Source organism: Xyrauchen texanus, chromosome 34 (genome assembly GCF_025860055.1).
Source record: "Xyrauchen texanus isolate HMW12.3.18 chromosome 34, RBS_HiC_50CHRs, whole genome shotgun sequence".
NCBI classification, from domain to species: domain Eukaryota; kingdom Metazoa; phylum Chordata; class Actinopteri; order Cypriniformes; family Catostomidae; genus Xyrauchen; species Xyrauchen texanus.
The window spans coordinates 24696997-24711931 of NC_068309.1; the positions used below are offsets into that span (position 1 = coordinate 24696997).

The 14935-nt window shown below is 39.5% G+C and overlaps 1 protein-coding gene across 1 annotated transcript; it reads right to left on the minus strand.

The window, feature by feature from the left end:
- Nucleotides 1-309: 309 nt before the first annotated feature.
- LOC127628084 (DNA-directed RNA polymerase III subunit RPC9-like) lies at nt 310-12987 on the minus strand. The gene is made up of 6 exons (XM_052104764.1): nt 12949-12987; nt 12362-12398; nt 12097-12195; nt 8621-8715; nt 8329-8386; nt 310-1248 (listed from the first exon to the last, which is right to left on the minus strand). The coding sequence occupies exons 1-6, from the start codon at nt 12954-12956 to the stop codon at nt 1105-1107; spliced, it is 441 nt and encodes a 146-aa protein (XP_051960724.1). The 5' UTR covers nt 12957-12987; the 3' UTR covers nt 310-1104.
- Nucleotides 12988-14935: the final 1948 nt, after the last annotated feature.

The following is a 14935-nucleotide window of genomic DNA, read 5'->3' on the forward strand; positions in this document are numbered from 1 at the left end:
TTATTACACATTAAAAAGTTTTACTCAAAGAAATAAAAGGTATTTTTGAAACATGAGGCGAAGACTCCAGTCATATCAGTTAAGGTATCACAGCTGTTTACGACATAGAGAGGGTCCCCTTATAGGGGCTGCCATGTTATGATCACATGACCAGCCAAATATTACTCACTTAATCTCTGTTATTGAGCACTTTAATTAACGGATTAAATTTCTATAATGACATTGTGCTTTAGAATGAGGCCACATCCACGCTGCTAAATATCAGCTTAAGTACAAGTTGACTTCTATATTGAATAATGCAACAAAAAATTACTGAGTGATCGTTTATTTTCATAGTAATGGTCAATTTTGTTGATGCCTGATGCACTGAAATGTTAAGTACATGAGGTGTCTTGAAAAGATGATTCAAATGATAAAATACCATATAAAGTATCTGTGGATGCAAGCCATGGTAAACTTGTAACAAAAGCCCAGTACAATCCTGCTGTTACACATATCTCATTCACAGTAAAGTCAGCTTTGAAAATTGCAAACAGGCATAACACACTATATTCAAAAACAAACATGTTTTTTGTTTCACTGAATCACTCTCAAATATCAAATCAAAACTTACAATGACCACTGATAAGTTAACATAATTATATGCCAAATTAAAAACACAAGCTAAACAGGATGTCAGAGGATGTGAGCATATCTTTTCTGACACCACACCACACCCACACCCACACCCACACCCACACCCACCCACACACACCCACACACACACACACACACACGTTTGAAAAGAGAAAAATATTCAAACTGGTCAGTTTCAATAATCATTAATCACATTTGTTCTTTTTTTTTTTTTGCGTTTTTAAATGTATACATTCACGAAAATAAATACAGGTGTTTAGATGTGACAGTGACACTAAACCTTTTTAGATCTAACTTGTTTGTTCATAAATGTACCTGTGGCTGACATGCATTCTCATTAATATAATGAAAATCAACAGTAGTTTTTTTTTTTTTTTTTTAGTATTAGCACCGTCCACAAATTTGAAGTCCATTTCTTCTGTGGTCGAGAATGAAAACACCCCAAAAGATGAGTTTCCAGAAAAGATGCTATTGGTTTTCCTCTGTCTCCATCTCTGGGTCAGCAGATGAATCGCCTTCTTTCTGGGGGTCACCAGGGAGGATGTCTGTGACTTTTTGTATAAGTTCATCTATCTGTTCCTCTGTCAGTCTTTCCTCACTCTCTTCTACCATCTGTAAGCAGAAGAAAGGATTATATCCAACATCCTGCTCTAAAGAAATGTATGAGATGAGGCAGAGCCACAAAAGCTAAATTTGTAAAAAAGAACCCCCCCATTTAAATTAACTTGGTCCCCATACAGAATTCAATATCTCTCCTCAGCCACAAGGCCTCCAAATATACACAGATCAGCCACAACATTAAAACCACCTGCCTAATATTGTGTAGGTCCCCCTTGTGCCGCCAAAACAGCACCAACCCACATCTCAGAATAGTATTCTAAGATGCTATTCTTCTCACTACAATTGTACAGAGTGGCTATCTGAGTTACCGTAGACGTTGTCAGTTCAAATCAGTCTAGCCATTCTCTGTTAACCTCTCTCATCAACAAGGCATTTCCATTCACAGAACTGCCGCTCACTGGATGTTTTGTTTTTGGCACCATTCTGAATAAATTCTATAGACTGTTGTGATCAGGAGATCAGCAGTTAAAGAAATACTCAAACCAGCCCATCTGGCACCAACAATCATGCCACAGTCTAACAGGGTTCCTACTCTTTTCAAGGCAGTTCTCCAGGACATTTTATGCACCCAACAAGTGTAATATTTAAGAAAAAACACGCGTCCATTTAATACCCAATTCTGTTATTAATCCCCGTAAAGCAGTAATTTATTTATTTATTTATTTTTTTAAATTAACCTCATGATGAGGTGTTTTCTATGTATGAGTCGCCGGATCTATACATTCATTTTGAAGCACGCATCACTTGCAGATTATTTATTTATTTAATTAAATCAGACATTTTTTTTTTTTTTAGCATAATTATCACACTAGGACATATCATAATTTTAAAATGCACATTCAAACATTAATTTTCATCCAAATACAGTATGGCATATTCCATGACATTCTGCGGTTTATTGCTAATGCCATTTTTATGACTATATTCCATGTTTTCTGCATACAACGCTGTAACCGCAGAATAATCTGACTTAAAAAATAAAGGGTATTTTGGTGTGGCTTGCTTCTGTTTCACAAATATGTTTAGATTCAATAACACTGTGTAACATTTTATTTTTCCAGGGTAGTAAGTGTTATTTCCTAATTACTTAAGCCTCAAAAGTATAGAAAATGGCTATTGGGTCCAACAGCCACTGTTGGATCCCCGGAAGGTGCCCATGCCACCACTGCACATCAAATTGGGCCTTATGAAACAATTTGTCAGTGCTCTTGATAAGGAGATGGCAGCCTTCAAGTCTTCTTCCCTAAGCTGTCTGAGGAAAAGGTCAAAGCCGGTGTCTTCGTCGGCCACAGATAGAAGATCCTGGAGGGCAATGAATTCCCCAAGAAGCTCACTAGTAAGGAGAAAATGGCTTGGAACAGCTTTGGTGCAGTGGTTCGGGGATTCCTGGGCTTATCCTTGCATCTTGATAAATTCAAGGAGAACTTGGGAGCACACTCGGAGGTGAGCACTTCCATTAGGATATACTGGACTTTGAAAGCCACTACCAAGGACAGTATAAAGAGAACATGGGAGACTACATTTGGGGCCTGATTCGTGAAAGTGATTTACAGTATAATCGTAAATCTTGAAAAACTACTCGCTTCTAAATTTTTTGTAGTAATTTTTGTATTACTTTAGTATAAATACATGTTAATTTGGATTCACATGTTCTTTTTTCTGACTTTATGTGAACAAAAAGACACAAATTCACCTGTTTTCTCATTGGAAAATAAGTACATTTTAAAATATCACTGTCCTGGTTACAAAAGCAAAGTTTGTGGAGAATAATAGCCCTTTTCTATACTATTGAGGCATAAGCAATTAGGAAATAACACTTACTACCTGCTCTTCCTGCTCAGATACTGTTCGGACACTCTTGCTTACTGCTCCGCGCTTTGCTCTATCGCTTTTATCAACTAATTTTAACTTAAGCAAATCAGCACAGTGCTCAAAAGCTTGGACTACTACTACTACTAAAAAAAAAAAGCAGAATTCTTTTATCAGACCAGCCTCCCACTGAAAGTTTTCATTCCAGGGAAGGGAAAACACAACTGCCTACATTCAAAAGGATAAGAGAAAATGCCTCTTCTGGAATCTACTTGCTGCACTAACTGCCACAGACTTTTAAAAAGGATTGCAGTTCTTGAAACAAAGTTACTTACAGGACCACCAAACCAGACGGAACACACAACAGAGCTTCGTCATAGACGCCCTCAGCATACAGCCGGTGAGTCCCATGAATCTAGTGCTCCTCGACAGGCCATACTGAGTGTAGAGAAACAAGCCGATCGACTAACAAATCGATGGCAAAAACACGGAGCGAGACCAAAAGGCACTCGAGACATCAGATTGTCACGAGCATCACATATTGCCGCAGTAGCATCCTCTACCCCAAATATGGCTCTGACAAGGATTGCAAACACTGGTTTCCTACCACCGCCTATACATCTTGAGAACAGATTTGAAGTATTAATGAATGAGAAATCCCCAAACGTGATGAATGTGATCGAACACAGACTGAATCAGCCAGTAGCTAACACTGATGCCAACAGGCGCTCAAGGTCGAGCAGACAGCGGCATTCAGCTCAGAGCGCAGCCGGGCCCAGGACTCTGATAGTGGGTGACTCCATAATCAGAAACATTAGCAGCAGGGATACAACTACATGCTGCCTTCCACAAACAACAACTTTGGATGTAAACAGGGAACTTCAGAACATTCTGATGAAACATAAGACTGCAAATCGACTCATCATTCATGTGGGGAAGAATGATATTCATAAAGAGCAGTCAGAACTCCTTAAGAAGGATTTCAATGAACTTTTTGAAACACTTAAAAGACTGAAAGTTCAAACATTCATCAGTGGACCACTTCTAGCAAGAGGAACAAACAGGTTTTCATGGTTGCTTGGGCTTAATACATGGCTGCAAAAAACCTGCAATATAAAAGGAGTTAACTTCATTGACAACTTCACTTTTCTGGAGTCAGAGGCAACTGTTTCGACAGGTTGGCCACCACCCAAACAAACTTGGTTCAAGAGTGCTAAAGGACAATATCTACTTCTCCCTCAATCATCCTTCTGCAGTGTGTGCCAATCCACTCAATCTGAATGGCACACACACACCTGGACACAGTATGAATGACCACAGGACTTCACTTCAGCACCTGAATGAATATGCGGTTGACAAATCACACAAGGACAATGATAACACCACTCAGCCACAACAATTTCTGCTCACAGACACAATCTCATCTGAGCCCTGCCCACAAAGTTCACCACAGACAGACTGTGACATATTAGAACTGCTCCAAGATTCAGCACCCAAGGACGACTTTCTGGAAAACACCCAGGGAAACCAGGACAGCATATTACAGCCTCCTATAACACCAGAGCAACAGCCCCTCTCACCAGACACGTTATTCCTCTCTCCAGCATCTCCACATCTGTGTTTGTCAGAGAAAATGGAAGAACTGGTGTACGCTGGAACCAAACTATCCCACTCAAGCAAAAAACGGCAGGTCCCTCAACCACCTGCGGGCCCAGCTCGCCCTTCCCCTCCTCCTGTAAGAGCTCTTCGACCTCTGCCACAATGCCAGGGCTCACACCCTCCTCCATCTGCTCGAGGTGAACAAAAACAACTGATACCAGCTCTCAGTGATATGTGTCGGGTCCCCGCTATGATAACAGTAACTTTCTCAAATGTTTACAAAACAAGTGGGAACCCAGTGTGCCTGTATCTTTCTCTATTGCTGTTCGATTACATGATAGAAAGTCTAAGGCCTTCAAAAGCCGTTCAGCAAACCCATCTAATCTGGTGCCTATTACACACCAAACTAAGATTGCTGTGGGGACAAAAACTGTTAAGTTAGCACTTTTAAACATCCGCTCACTTAAAAATAAATCACTTCTAGTCAACGACTTCATAAGCACATACAACTTGGATTTTATGTTTCTAAATTAAACTTGGCTAGAAGAAAGCTGTAGTGCAACAATCCTTAATGAAACATCCCCTCCTTACTTTACTTTTTTGAGTGTCTGCAGAGAAGGTAGGAGAGGTGGGGGTTTAGCTGCTCTTTTTAAAGATGTCTATCAATGTAAGCAAATATCATTTGGGAATTACCCGTCTTTCGAATATCTGGGTAGTGTGTTAAAAGGTGCTCCACGCATTTTACTTATCATTATTTACAGGCCCCCAAAATACTCTCCAGCCTTTGCTGAGGACTTTACAGAACTGTTATCAACAATTACCTCAGAGTTTGACTGTTTTGCCATTGCTGGAGACTTTAACATTCACATAGATAATGCAGAAAACAATATGACAAAAGAAATCAAAACTGTTTTAAAAACTTTTGATCTGACTCAGCATGTTCATGGACCTACACACAATCATGGACACACTCTAGATTTACTTATCAGTAAGGGTCTAAACATTTCATCGATTGTTATTAAGGATGTAGCACTGTCTGATCATTTCTGTCTGATCTTTGATATATTGATCTCTCCTGCCATTGAAGCTAGATCTATGTCTGTCAAGAAGAGATGCTTAAATGAGAACACTAGTGTACTATTTATGAAGACTATATCTTTAACACCAAGAATATCTGCTGACTCTGTTGATTTTCTCCTTGATTCTTTTAACTCAAAAGTTAAGTGTAATTGATGATATTGCTCCTGTGAAAGTCAGGAAGAAGAGTGGCAGACAAAAAGCACCTTGGAGAAACTCAACAGCAGTGCAAAATATGAAAAGACAATGCAGAAAAGCAGAGCGCATGTGGCCTAGAGAAACTTGTGCATGCTTTCATCACCAGCAGGGTGGATTATTGTAATGGACTCCTCACTGGCTTTCCCAAAAAGACCATAAGACAGTTGCAGCTCATACAGAACGCTGCTGCCAGGATTCTGAGCAGAACCAGAAAATATGAACATATCACACAAGTCCTCAGGTCTTTACACTGGCTCCCAGTTACATTTAGGATTGATTTTAAAGTATTATTACTGGTATATAAATCACTCAATGGGCTAGGACCTCAATATATTGCAGATATGCTCACTGAATATAAACCCAACAGATAACTCAGATCATTAGGATCACATCAGCTAGAAATACCAAGGGTTCACTCTAAGCAAGGAGAGTCTGCTTTTAGCTATTATGCCAGCCGCAGCTGGAACCAGCTTCCAGAAGAGATCAGATGTGCTCCTACTGTAGTCACATTCAAATCCAGACTCAAAACACATCTGTTTAGCTGTGCATTTACTGAATGAGCACTGTGGCACTGTGTGTCCGACTGTTTGTACTGCATTTTATTTTATATTCTAAACTGTTTCAATTAGTCCTATTTTTTTTTAATTTTATTCTTATTTTAATCTCTTCTATGTAAAGCACTTTGAATTACCATTGTGTATGAAATGTGCTATATAAATAAACTTGCCTTGCCTTACCCAGGAAGAAACATTGTGTTACATAGTGTAATTGATTAGTATGCTGACCCCTTCTGGAGATGTCACTAGGTGGCAACAAATGAAAAGTCTAATGTGCTATGAGTGAGTCGTTGAATCATTTGAAATGTTCAGGATTGAAATCTGCCAAGAGACTTTATAGTGTTTAAGCATTATAAGAACAAAGCAGATCTATAATTTCCACTCAAGTTTGTGAACTGCCGAGCATGACTTTTCATCCAAAAAGACAACAATGGTCTAATAATAATGAGTATCAATAACGTCCTTACCTTCTACATTATTACAATTTGCATGTCAAATCTACTGACTTCAGAAGAATGTTTAAGTATTATAAAAACAAAACAGATGTACTGTATCATTTTCCTACAGTATTTAAACTGTTGAACCTGACTTTTATGAGGAAAGAAAACAATAATAGCATAATAACAATAATTGAGTTTCAATGATGTCCCTTCATCATCTTTTGTCAGGCAAAACATGTGTGCAAAACACTTTGGTGTGAAGTTGGAGACGAGGTTTTGCTGACGTGTCACTTTATAGACTTCAATGTATTCAGCAGCACTGACACAAGTCATGTGACATCCCTTCAACGTGCAGAAACATCAGCCACTTTTACACATTAATAGCTTTTCTGCCGTTTTCTCTCCATGATGAACAAGGTAGACTCACGTGCCGATGCTGAAGTAAACAAACAACATGCCCCTCTCATTCAGTCGGTCGGTCAAGTACCAGGTTGTTCAGTTTGATTATGAATGAGAAGTTTCACGAATGACGCTTCTTACTTTACATGCGCTGTTGAAGCAAAGCACGCGATTGGTCGTAGCTGTAACCAATCAAGAAATCTGCCTCAGTTGCACCACGATTGCCAAACTCAGGCTGATGCTGCAATCATGAGGGTGTAAGCACCCTTAAACGCTGATGTTGTTTCACAATGCGCAGCCGCCAGCAGTGAAAAAAACTATACAAATTTGTGCATTTGACTCCTATTCCAAGTCAGATTGTTACCATGTTTCTGTGCTTGTAATGGAAACTTTGCTAGCAACACAGTCAAATCGTTATATTAATATTTTCCAGGACATTTAGGTTCTGACTGGAAAACTGCATTGCAAAATTCCAGGTTTTCCAGGACGCGTGGGAACCCTGTCTAAATCACCGAGATCAAATATTTTCCCCCATTCTGATGTGAACATTAACTGAAGCTCCTGACCCGTAACTGCCTGATTTTATGCACTGCATCCACACAATTGGCTGATCAGATAATTGCATAGATGATTTTTTATTTTTATATATATATATATATATATATATATATACACATATACACACACACACATACACGAGTATTTGTATTATATATACTAATTACAAATATATTTGTATTTTTGGTATGTTTATATTTTCAATATTTTTTTAATTTCACTGTGCTTTGTTTATTATATATTTGTTTGAATTGAACCTTGAATCATTGTTTAATAGACTAGACTTATTTCCATAACTATTTGAATGTGATACTGCTCACACATTCGTAGCATTCTCCAAAAATGTAAACATGGATAAAGGATAAAGGATATAATGTTATGCAAATGGTGGGTAAGTAGATAAGGACTGAGAGCACAAAAGAGTAGAATCTCACCAGCTGGATCTCAACGGCCGTCTGAGGTCTGTGGTTTAGAAGCTGCAGCTTCTCGGCTCTATAAAGCGGAACAGAAAAAAAAAAAACAAACAGCAATCTGTTTAGTTTCATCAATGGCTAAAAAAACTTAGTATTACAAAGCGGGTGCTTGTCACAAACATTTCTGACAGGTGGAAACAATTTTCTTGTGTCTGTCTTCCACAATAAAATGAGGCTTTTCGGTGCAAAATAAGGGATATAAAAGGACAAATAATACCAAAAGATTCACAAAGTATATTTTTTTAGAACTTGCTTGGTGAGCTTGTGAGGCAGCATCGCAGAAAGGAACTCTTTCACCGTCTCTGGGTTCTGATGAACACATGGTGTCTTGGAAAGATACTTCAGGGTCTATTGAGGCAGATATAAGATGTTAATGAGCATGAATGAGTTAAAAAGCTGAAGATTACAAATAAAATTGTGCAACTGCAATTTTACAAAAACTTGTAAATATTGTTGTGATATATATATATATATATACACTCACCTAAAGGATTATTAGGAACACCTGTTCAATTTCTCATTAATGCAATTATCTAATCAACCAATCACATGGCAGTTGCTTCAATGCATTTAGGGGTGTGGTCCTGGTCAAGACAATCTCCTGAACTCCAAACTGAATGTCAGAATGGGAAAGAAAGGTGATTTAAGCAATTTTGAGCGTGGTATGGTTGTTGGTGCCAGACGGGCCGGTCTGAGTATTTCAACATCTGCTCAGTTACTGGGATTTTCACGCACAACCATTTCTAGGGTTTACAAAGAATGGTGTGAAAAGGGAAAAACATCCAGTATGCGGCAGTCCTGTGGGCGAAAATGCCTTGTTGATGCTAGAGGTCAGAGGAGAATGGGCCGACTGACTCAAGCTGATAGAAGAGCAACTTTGCCTGAAATAACCACTCGTTACAACCGAGGTATGCAGCAAAGCATTTGTGAAGCCACAACACGCACAACCTTGAGGCGGATGGGCTACAACAGCAGAAGACCCCACCGGTACCACTCATCTCCACTACAAATAGGAAAAAGAGGCTACAATTTGCAAGAGCTCACCAAAATTGGACAGTTGAAGACTGGAAAAATGTTGCCTGGTCTGATGAGTCTTGATTTCTGTTGAGACATTCAGATGGTAGAGTCAGAATTTGGCGTAAACAGAATGAGAACATGGATCCATCATGCCTTGTTACCACTGTGCAGGCTGGTGGTGGTGGTGTAATGGTGTGGGGGATGTTTTCTTGGCACACTTTAGGCCCCTTAGTGCCAATTGGGCATCGTTTAAATGCCACGGCCTACCTGAGCATTGTTTCTGACCATGTCCATCCCTTTATGGCCACCATGTATCCATCCTCTGATGGCTACTTCCAGCAGGATAGTGCACCATGTCACAAAGCTCGAATCATTTCAAATTGGTTTCTTGAACATGACAATGAGTTCACTGTACTAAAATGGCCCCCACAGTCACCAGATCTCAACCCAATAGAGCATCTTTGGGATGTGGTGGAACGGGAGCTTCGTGCCCTGGATGTGCATCCCACAAATCTCCATCAACTGCAAGATGCTATCCTATCAATATGGGCCAACATTTCTAAAGAATGCTTTCAGCACCTTGTTGAATCAATGCCACATAGAATTAAGGCAGTTCTGAAGGCAAAAGGGGTCAAACACAGTATTAGTATGGTGTTCCTAATAATCCTTTAGGTGAGTGTATATATATATATATATATATATATATATATATATATATATATAGGATATTTAAGTAAAAAATACTTTAGAAACAGAATGTTGTATGGTTGAAAATTAGCAAAAGTATTAATTTCTCTGTTACAACCTCCCTTTCTTTGTGAAAACAGACCTCTTGCATTCCAAGACATACAGAGAGTGCTGCTAGTGATCTATCAACAAATAGGCTGAGGTGTTTGTATATTACAGGATCTGCAAATGGTAACAACTAGAGTACAGCAGGGGTTACTGTAGCTGCTTTTCACTTTCATGTGCCAGGGCTATCAAACAGGTAAACTGGGCCCAATAGATTGTAACAGTCTGGTTCTGAAAGTATTCCATAGACTAATACATTTTCAATGCAAGCTTAAAAACCTTTAAAGACAGAGACAGTTTCATTAATCAGAGAACTGCGGCCAACAAAGCCCACAAACTAAGCTCGGAAGCGACCGCCCACTCCCATGACACACTCTGAATGACACAAACGAGTCGGTCTCCCTGCACTCTCAAACCACTTATATACAGTATGTGTGTAAATCTGAAAATCTCAAACATAAACTATAATGTTTCTATACTTATTATCAACAATTGAATGTGACCTATGCTCTGGGCTCTTTTCTATGTTAAGATTAAAAATGTGTGCTACATATTGCATTTTCCACAATCAGGGCCAGTGTGAGCCAGGGCTATCAGTTGGCCAGCCAAGCCCAATAGCCACAGACCTCGAGCCACAAGATCAAAATCAACCTGCGTTCCCACCATCTGGCCAATAGCCTGCATCATTGCTCTAAAACCTGCCCTTAAATATGTTGCCCTGATGCCAACGTCACACACCTCGTCCATTTCACAAGCAAAAGGAAAGTTCAAGCTGAGGTATCATGTAATCTAGATCTCTAGAATATCGAGTTTATATTGAATGTAAACATAAGCTCGCTAGAAAGATAAACTAGCGATAACAACTATTTGACTGTAACTGCCATGGTGTCCCGAGTGGTCTCTCTACTAACAGCAGGAATATGTCCCAGCACACAGTCTATAAAAGTTCACTGAACCATGGAAAGTGATATCTTTGGGCACCGCTTTGTCCATTGTGCATTTTAAAGGATTTGTTCTGTGCCTGCATTTTATTGTATTTTTTTCCCCTGAACCTGCACCATTGTGCGCTGGATACATATCCTGACAAGTTCAGTGAAACTCTGCCTTTGACACTGAACCCACCTTAATCCACGGTTGGTCTTGTTTGGCCCAAGTTTAATCACTGGGCCAAAGGCCACTTGCAAAGAGAAAGCCCTGAAGATGCACGATGAAGCCCTGGAAGTGACAGTTTAAACGCAGCTGGGCCTAGGGCGCAATAGCATGCCCTATTTGGCCCAATAGTGGAAACGAAGTTACTAAGGTTATATTACGATTCTAAACAATGCTCTCCCACATATTTAGCTATTCTAATTGCACTTATTTCCATCACTGGGATAAGTAGCAGAAGGTGGTAATAGACAATAGGTGGTAAATGCACAGTTTTATACCATCACGCTGTTAAATTGTTTTAGTCACCCCAGCATTCCTACAGCTGAACCACTGTAGTTGAAAAATCCATCTCACAATTTTTTATTTTAATTAAGTGAACCAAATTAAAATCATTAAAGGGGTCATGAAATGGATAATAACATTTTCATTGATATTTAGATATCTTTTAAAATATATATTTGTATTTACACATCCCAAAACATGCATCATCTCACCCTTGGCCCCACCCACTGGTGCACAGTTAAAGAGAGTAGGCCTTGTGTGGCTAGGCTAAATATTCATGAACAGCAAAGGGGAACATCTGGACTATTTTGAATTATTTTGTATATAAACAAACTACACAGACTCTTTGACTGCTGCCATGTATCTTGCCGCTTTTAAAATATGCGGGTGTCAAGTTACAACTCTGAAAGAAAGAAGCAATACTCTTGTTGTTTTGAGCACAAACGCGTCATGAATGCATTCTTTGGGGGTTTCATTCATGACACACACCTCATACATAATGTTGTTGAGATTCTGCTGCCCAGTGCTGTGCTTATTTTTAACAATCTCCTTCCTCTTCTCTTTCAAGTCTGTCAGTAGCTGATAGACCTAGTACAGTAAAGGACATGTATAAAAACACACAGACACAACAAATATTTGACAATCAATGTACAACATGCATTTCTAATAACAGAAATGAGTTATCTGGCCATTGCCATGTAGTACACACAAATGAGTCAAAATTAAATATAAACGGGTTACAGAAAATACTGACCTCATAATTGCTTAGCATAGCAGCATTGGCATCTCTCCTACAAGATGAGTATTGAAAATGTTTTAATTATTCCAAGTTGAATCATCTAAAGAAATCGGATATTGACAGTAGCTCGTATTTGATCATTGTGAGTGTGTGTTGTTCAAACAATAAAAATCAACATCTTTACTACATTAAATATTTGAACAAATTGTCAATTGTCTATATAATATATTTAGTTTATATTAAGCCTTCTATTTTAAGGAGCTCAGCTCAGATGTAAACTGCGCACCAGTCAGTTGGTTGATATTGGTGAATAGTGTATTTCGTTGTATTAAATTAGCTCGTCCTCAGGATTTTACCTAAGCAGATGGAACTCATTAGACAAATATGAACAAAAAAAAAAGATCCATATGCAGTTTGAGTCACATTATGAAACCTGCATATTAACGGGAGTTGCACGAATGTTTAGTTCTAAACAAGAACCATTTTCCGAAAACAAGAGTTATCTAAATTGATTATTTTTAATAGTGAGATTAACTATAAAATATAGTCATTTATGTTAATAAAAGTTCTGTAAGAGTTTGGAAATAAATGAGAAGGCTTACACTTCCATCCTGCTTGCCTGGATGGTTCGACCTCTTACAGTGCTCCGGTGAGAAAACTGATCTCGATGTTAAACGTTCCTAGTTTCAAGTTCGTTGACATTTAACATTTGAGTTTCTTTCTGTAACTGCTGTTCTTAAAATAATCTTAAAAATCACTTCTGAATTAACGCAATTTTAGTATATAAGCTATAAACTTTCTCTCCCACATGTTATGACTTTTCCATCTATTTTGGTCGCTTATTTAATCAATATTTGATCAGTTTTTTAATAATTTTGATATTTTCTTAAAAAGTTCAAAAATCTTACAATGGAAATGAACGTTAAATCTGTAAAGTTAAAATACAAACTATTTCAAAAGTATATCCACAAGATATAAACACTATGCGTGTTAACATGATTTTAGTGTGATAAAATCGCTTACTAGCGTTATCTGTGTAAAAGCCAATTTTACATCTTTGTTGCCAGGACGTAGCCTAATGACTAAAATCTAAAAAAGGCCATAAAAATTACTCTTTAAACACCTATACAGTTCAAATAATACACAAGTTTTGATAGGAACATTTATGTAAGTGCTTTTTTAAAACGATAAACTTCACATTTCAGCCTTTAAACCTTCCAAAAATTGGCCTCACTCACTTCCATTGGAAGTGCCTCAATTTAACCCAGATCTTCATTTTTTCCTTTTTTAAAAGAAAAGGCTGGACAAGACGAAATAATTTTTTGTGGTAATCAACATTATGCCACAAATGCTGTTGATTGAGCTTAACTTTCTCTGAACAGTAAGCCAACCGTATGGTAGGCTACAATGTAGGCCTACGTATGATGTACACGTGTTGCATCTGTAGTTACACTCTATACCCCTAACCCTAATTTTGTGAATATTTTGCAGAACAATATTTAGTTACACAATAAATACATTGCAATATATGTATTTTAATTGTGTTACATATTATTAAGAGTCTTTCAGCTTTTGCAGTGTGTACGAAAGCCCAATCATGGACAGTTCGCCAAAATATGTAATAGTCTCGGTGGTTTTATGACACAGCGGATAGCGCCATCTACAGTTGCAAATGTCACAGTGTATGTTTATTTTTTGGAGGCGGTTCTTCAGCCTTATAAGCAGTTGGGCGATTAGTTCTCTTACGAGAGGTTCTTTCGTATTGCGTAAGCTAGCTTACGCTATGGGAAAGATTCATCTTTTCTGAGATATTGAAGCCAAAATATTATCCTTAATTTTTGTATCCATTGTCAACGCAGTGCGGCAGCTGCAGACCTTGAGCGGGCTAGCTAGCGAGCTCATAGGTTGCTCTGCGGCAACTGCTGCAGCCTATAGACGAGCTTGGGCGAACTCGCATCCAATGAGAGGCGTCCGCGCGCTCACTGCATCAAAGCCTGCCAAAATGGGCGTGACTTGAGTGCATATAAGCATAGTTCGTAGGCTGGAACCCTGATTTTCATCTCTTCAGCGAAGCTCTTCGCATCGCTGACCTGGAAGCCGCGTCGCCGTTCGAGGGGCATCAAGCAAGCGTGGACAGCGCTAGAAGAAGCCGGCCGTCTCAGCCACCTTCAGCCGAGCGGCCGCACTGCTGCCATCTCGGATGATGAGGCGGAGGATAAGGGCCGCTGTTCCATCATGGCTTCGGACAGCGAGGAGTGGTCAGGCTCCCAAGCCTCCTCCTCGGCCCAGGAATCCAGCAGGACCAGCGCCGGGTCGAAGGGAGTTAACACGCCTCCTCACACAGGCCGTCGACTGCCTCGGGCTCGAGTGGCCACCGCCCCCTGAGCAGGCACCCAACAGACTCGACGGCTGCTTTCTTCAAAGCCATCGGCGCTCTACACCTGCGGCGCGGGCCGCTCCCTTCCTGCCGGAATTACACACGGAGCTTGCAAAGTCGGTGGGCAGCTCCTTTTCAGCCAGGTCCCGTTCCCACGTCTCCACCTCTCTCGCGTCGGTGGACGGCGCCACTGAGAGAGGCTACTCCTCCAT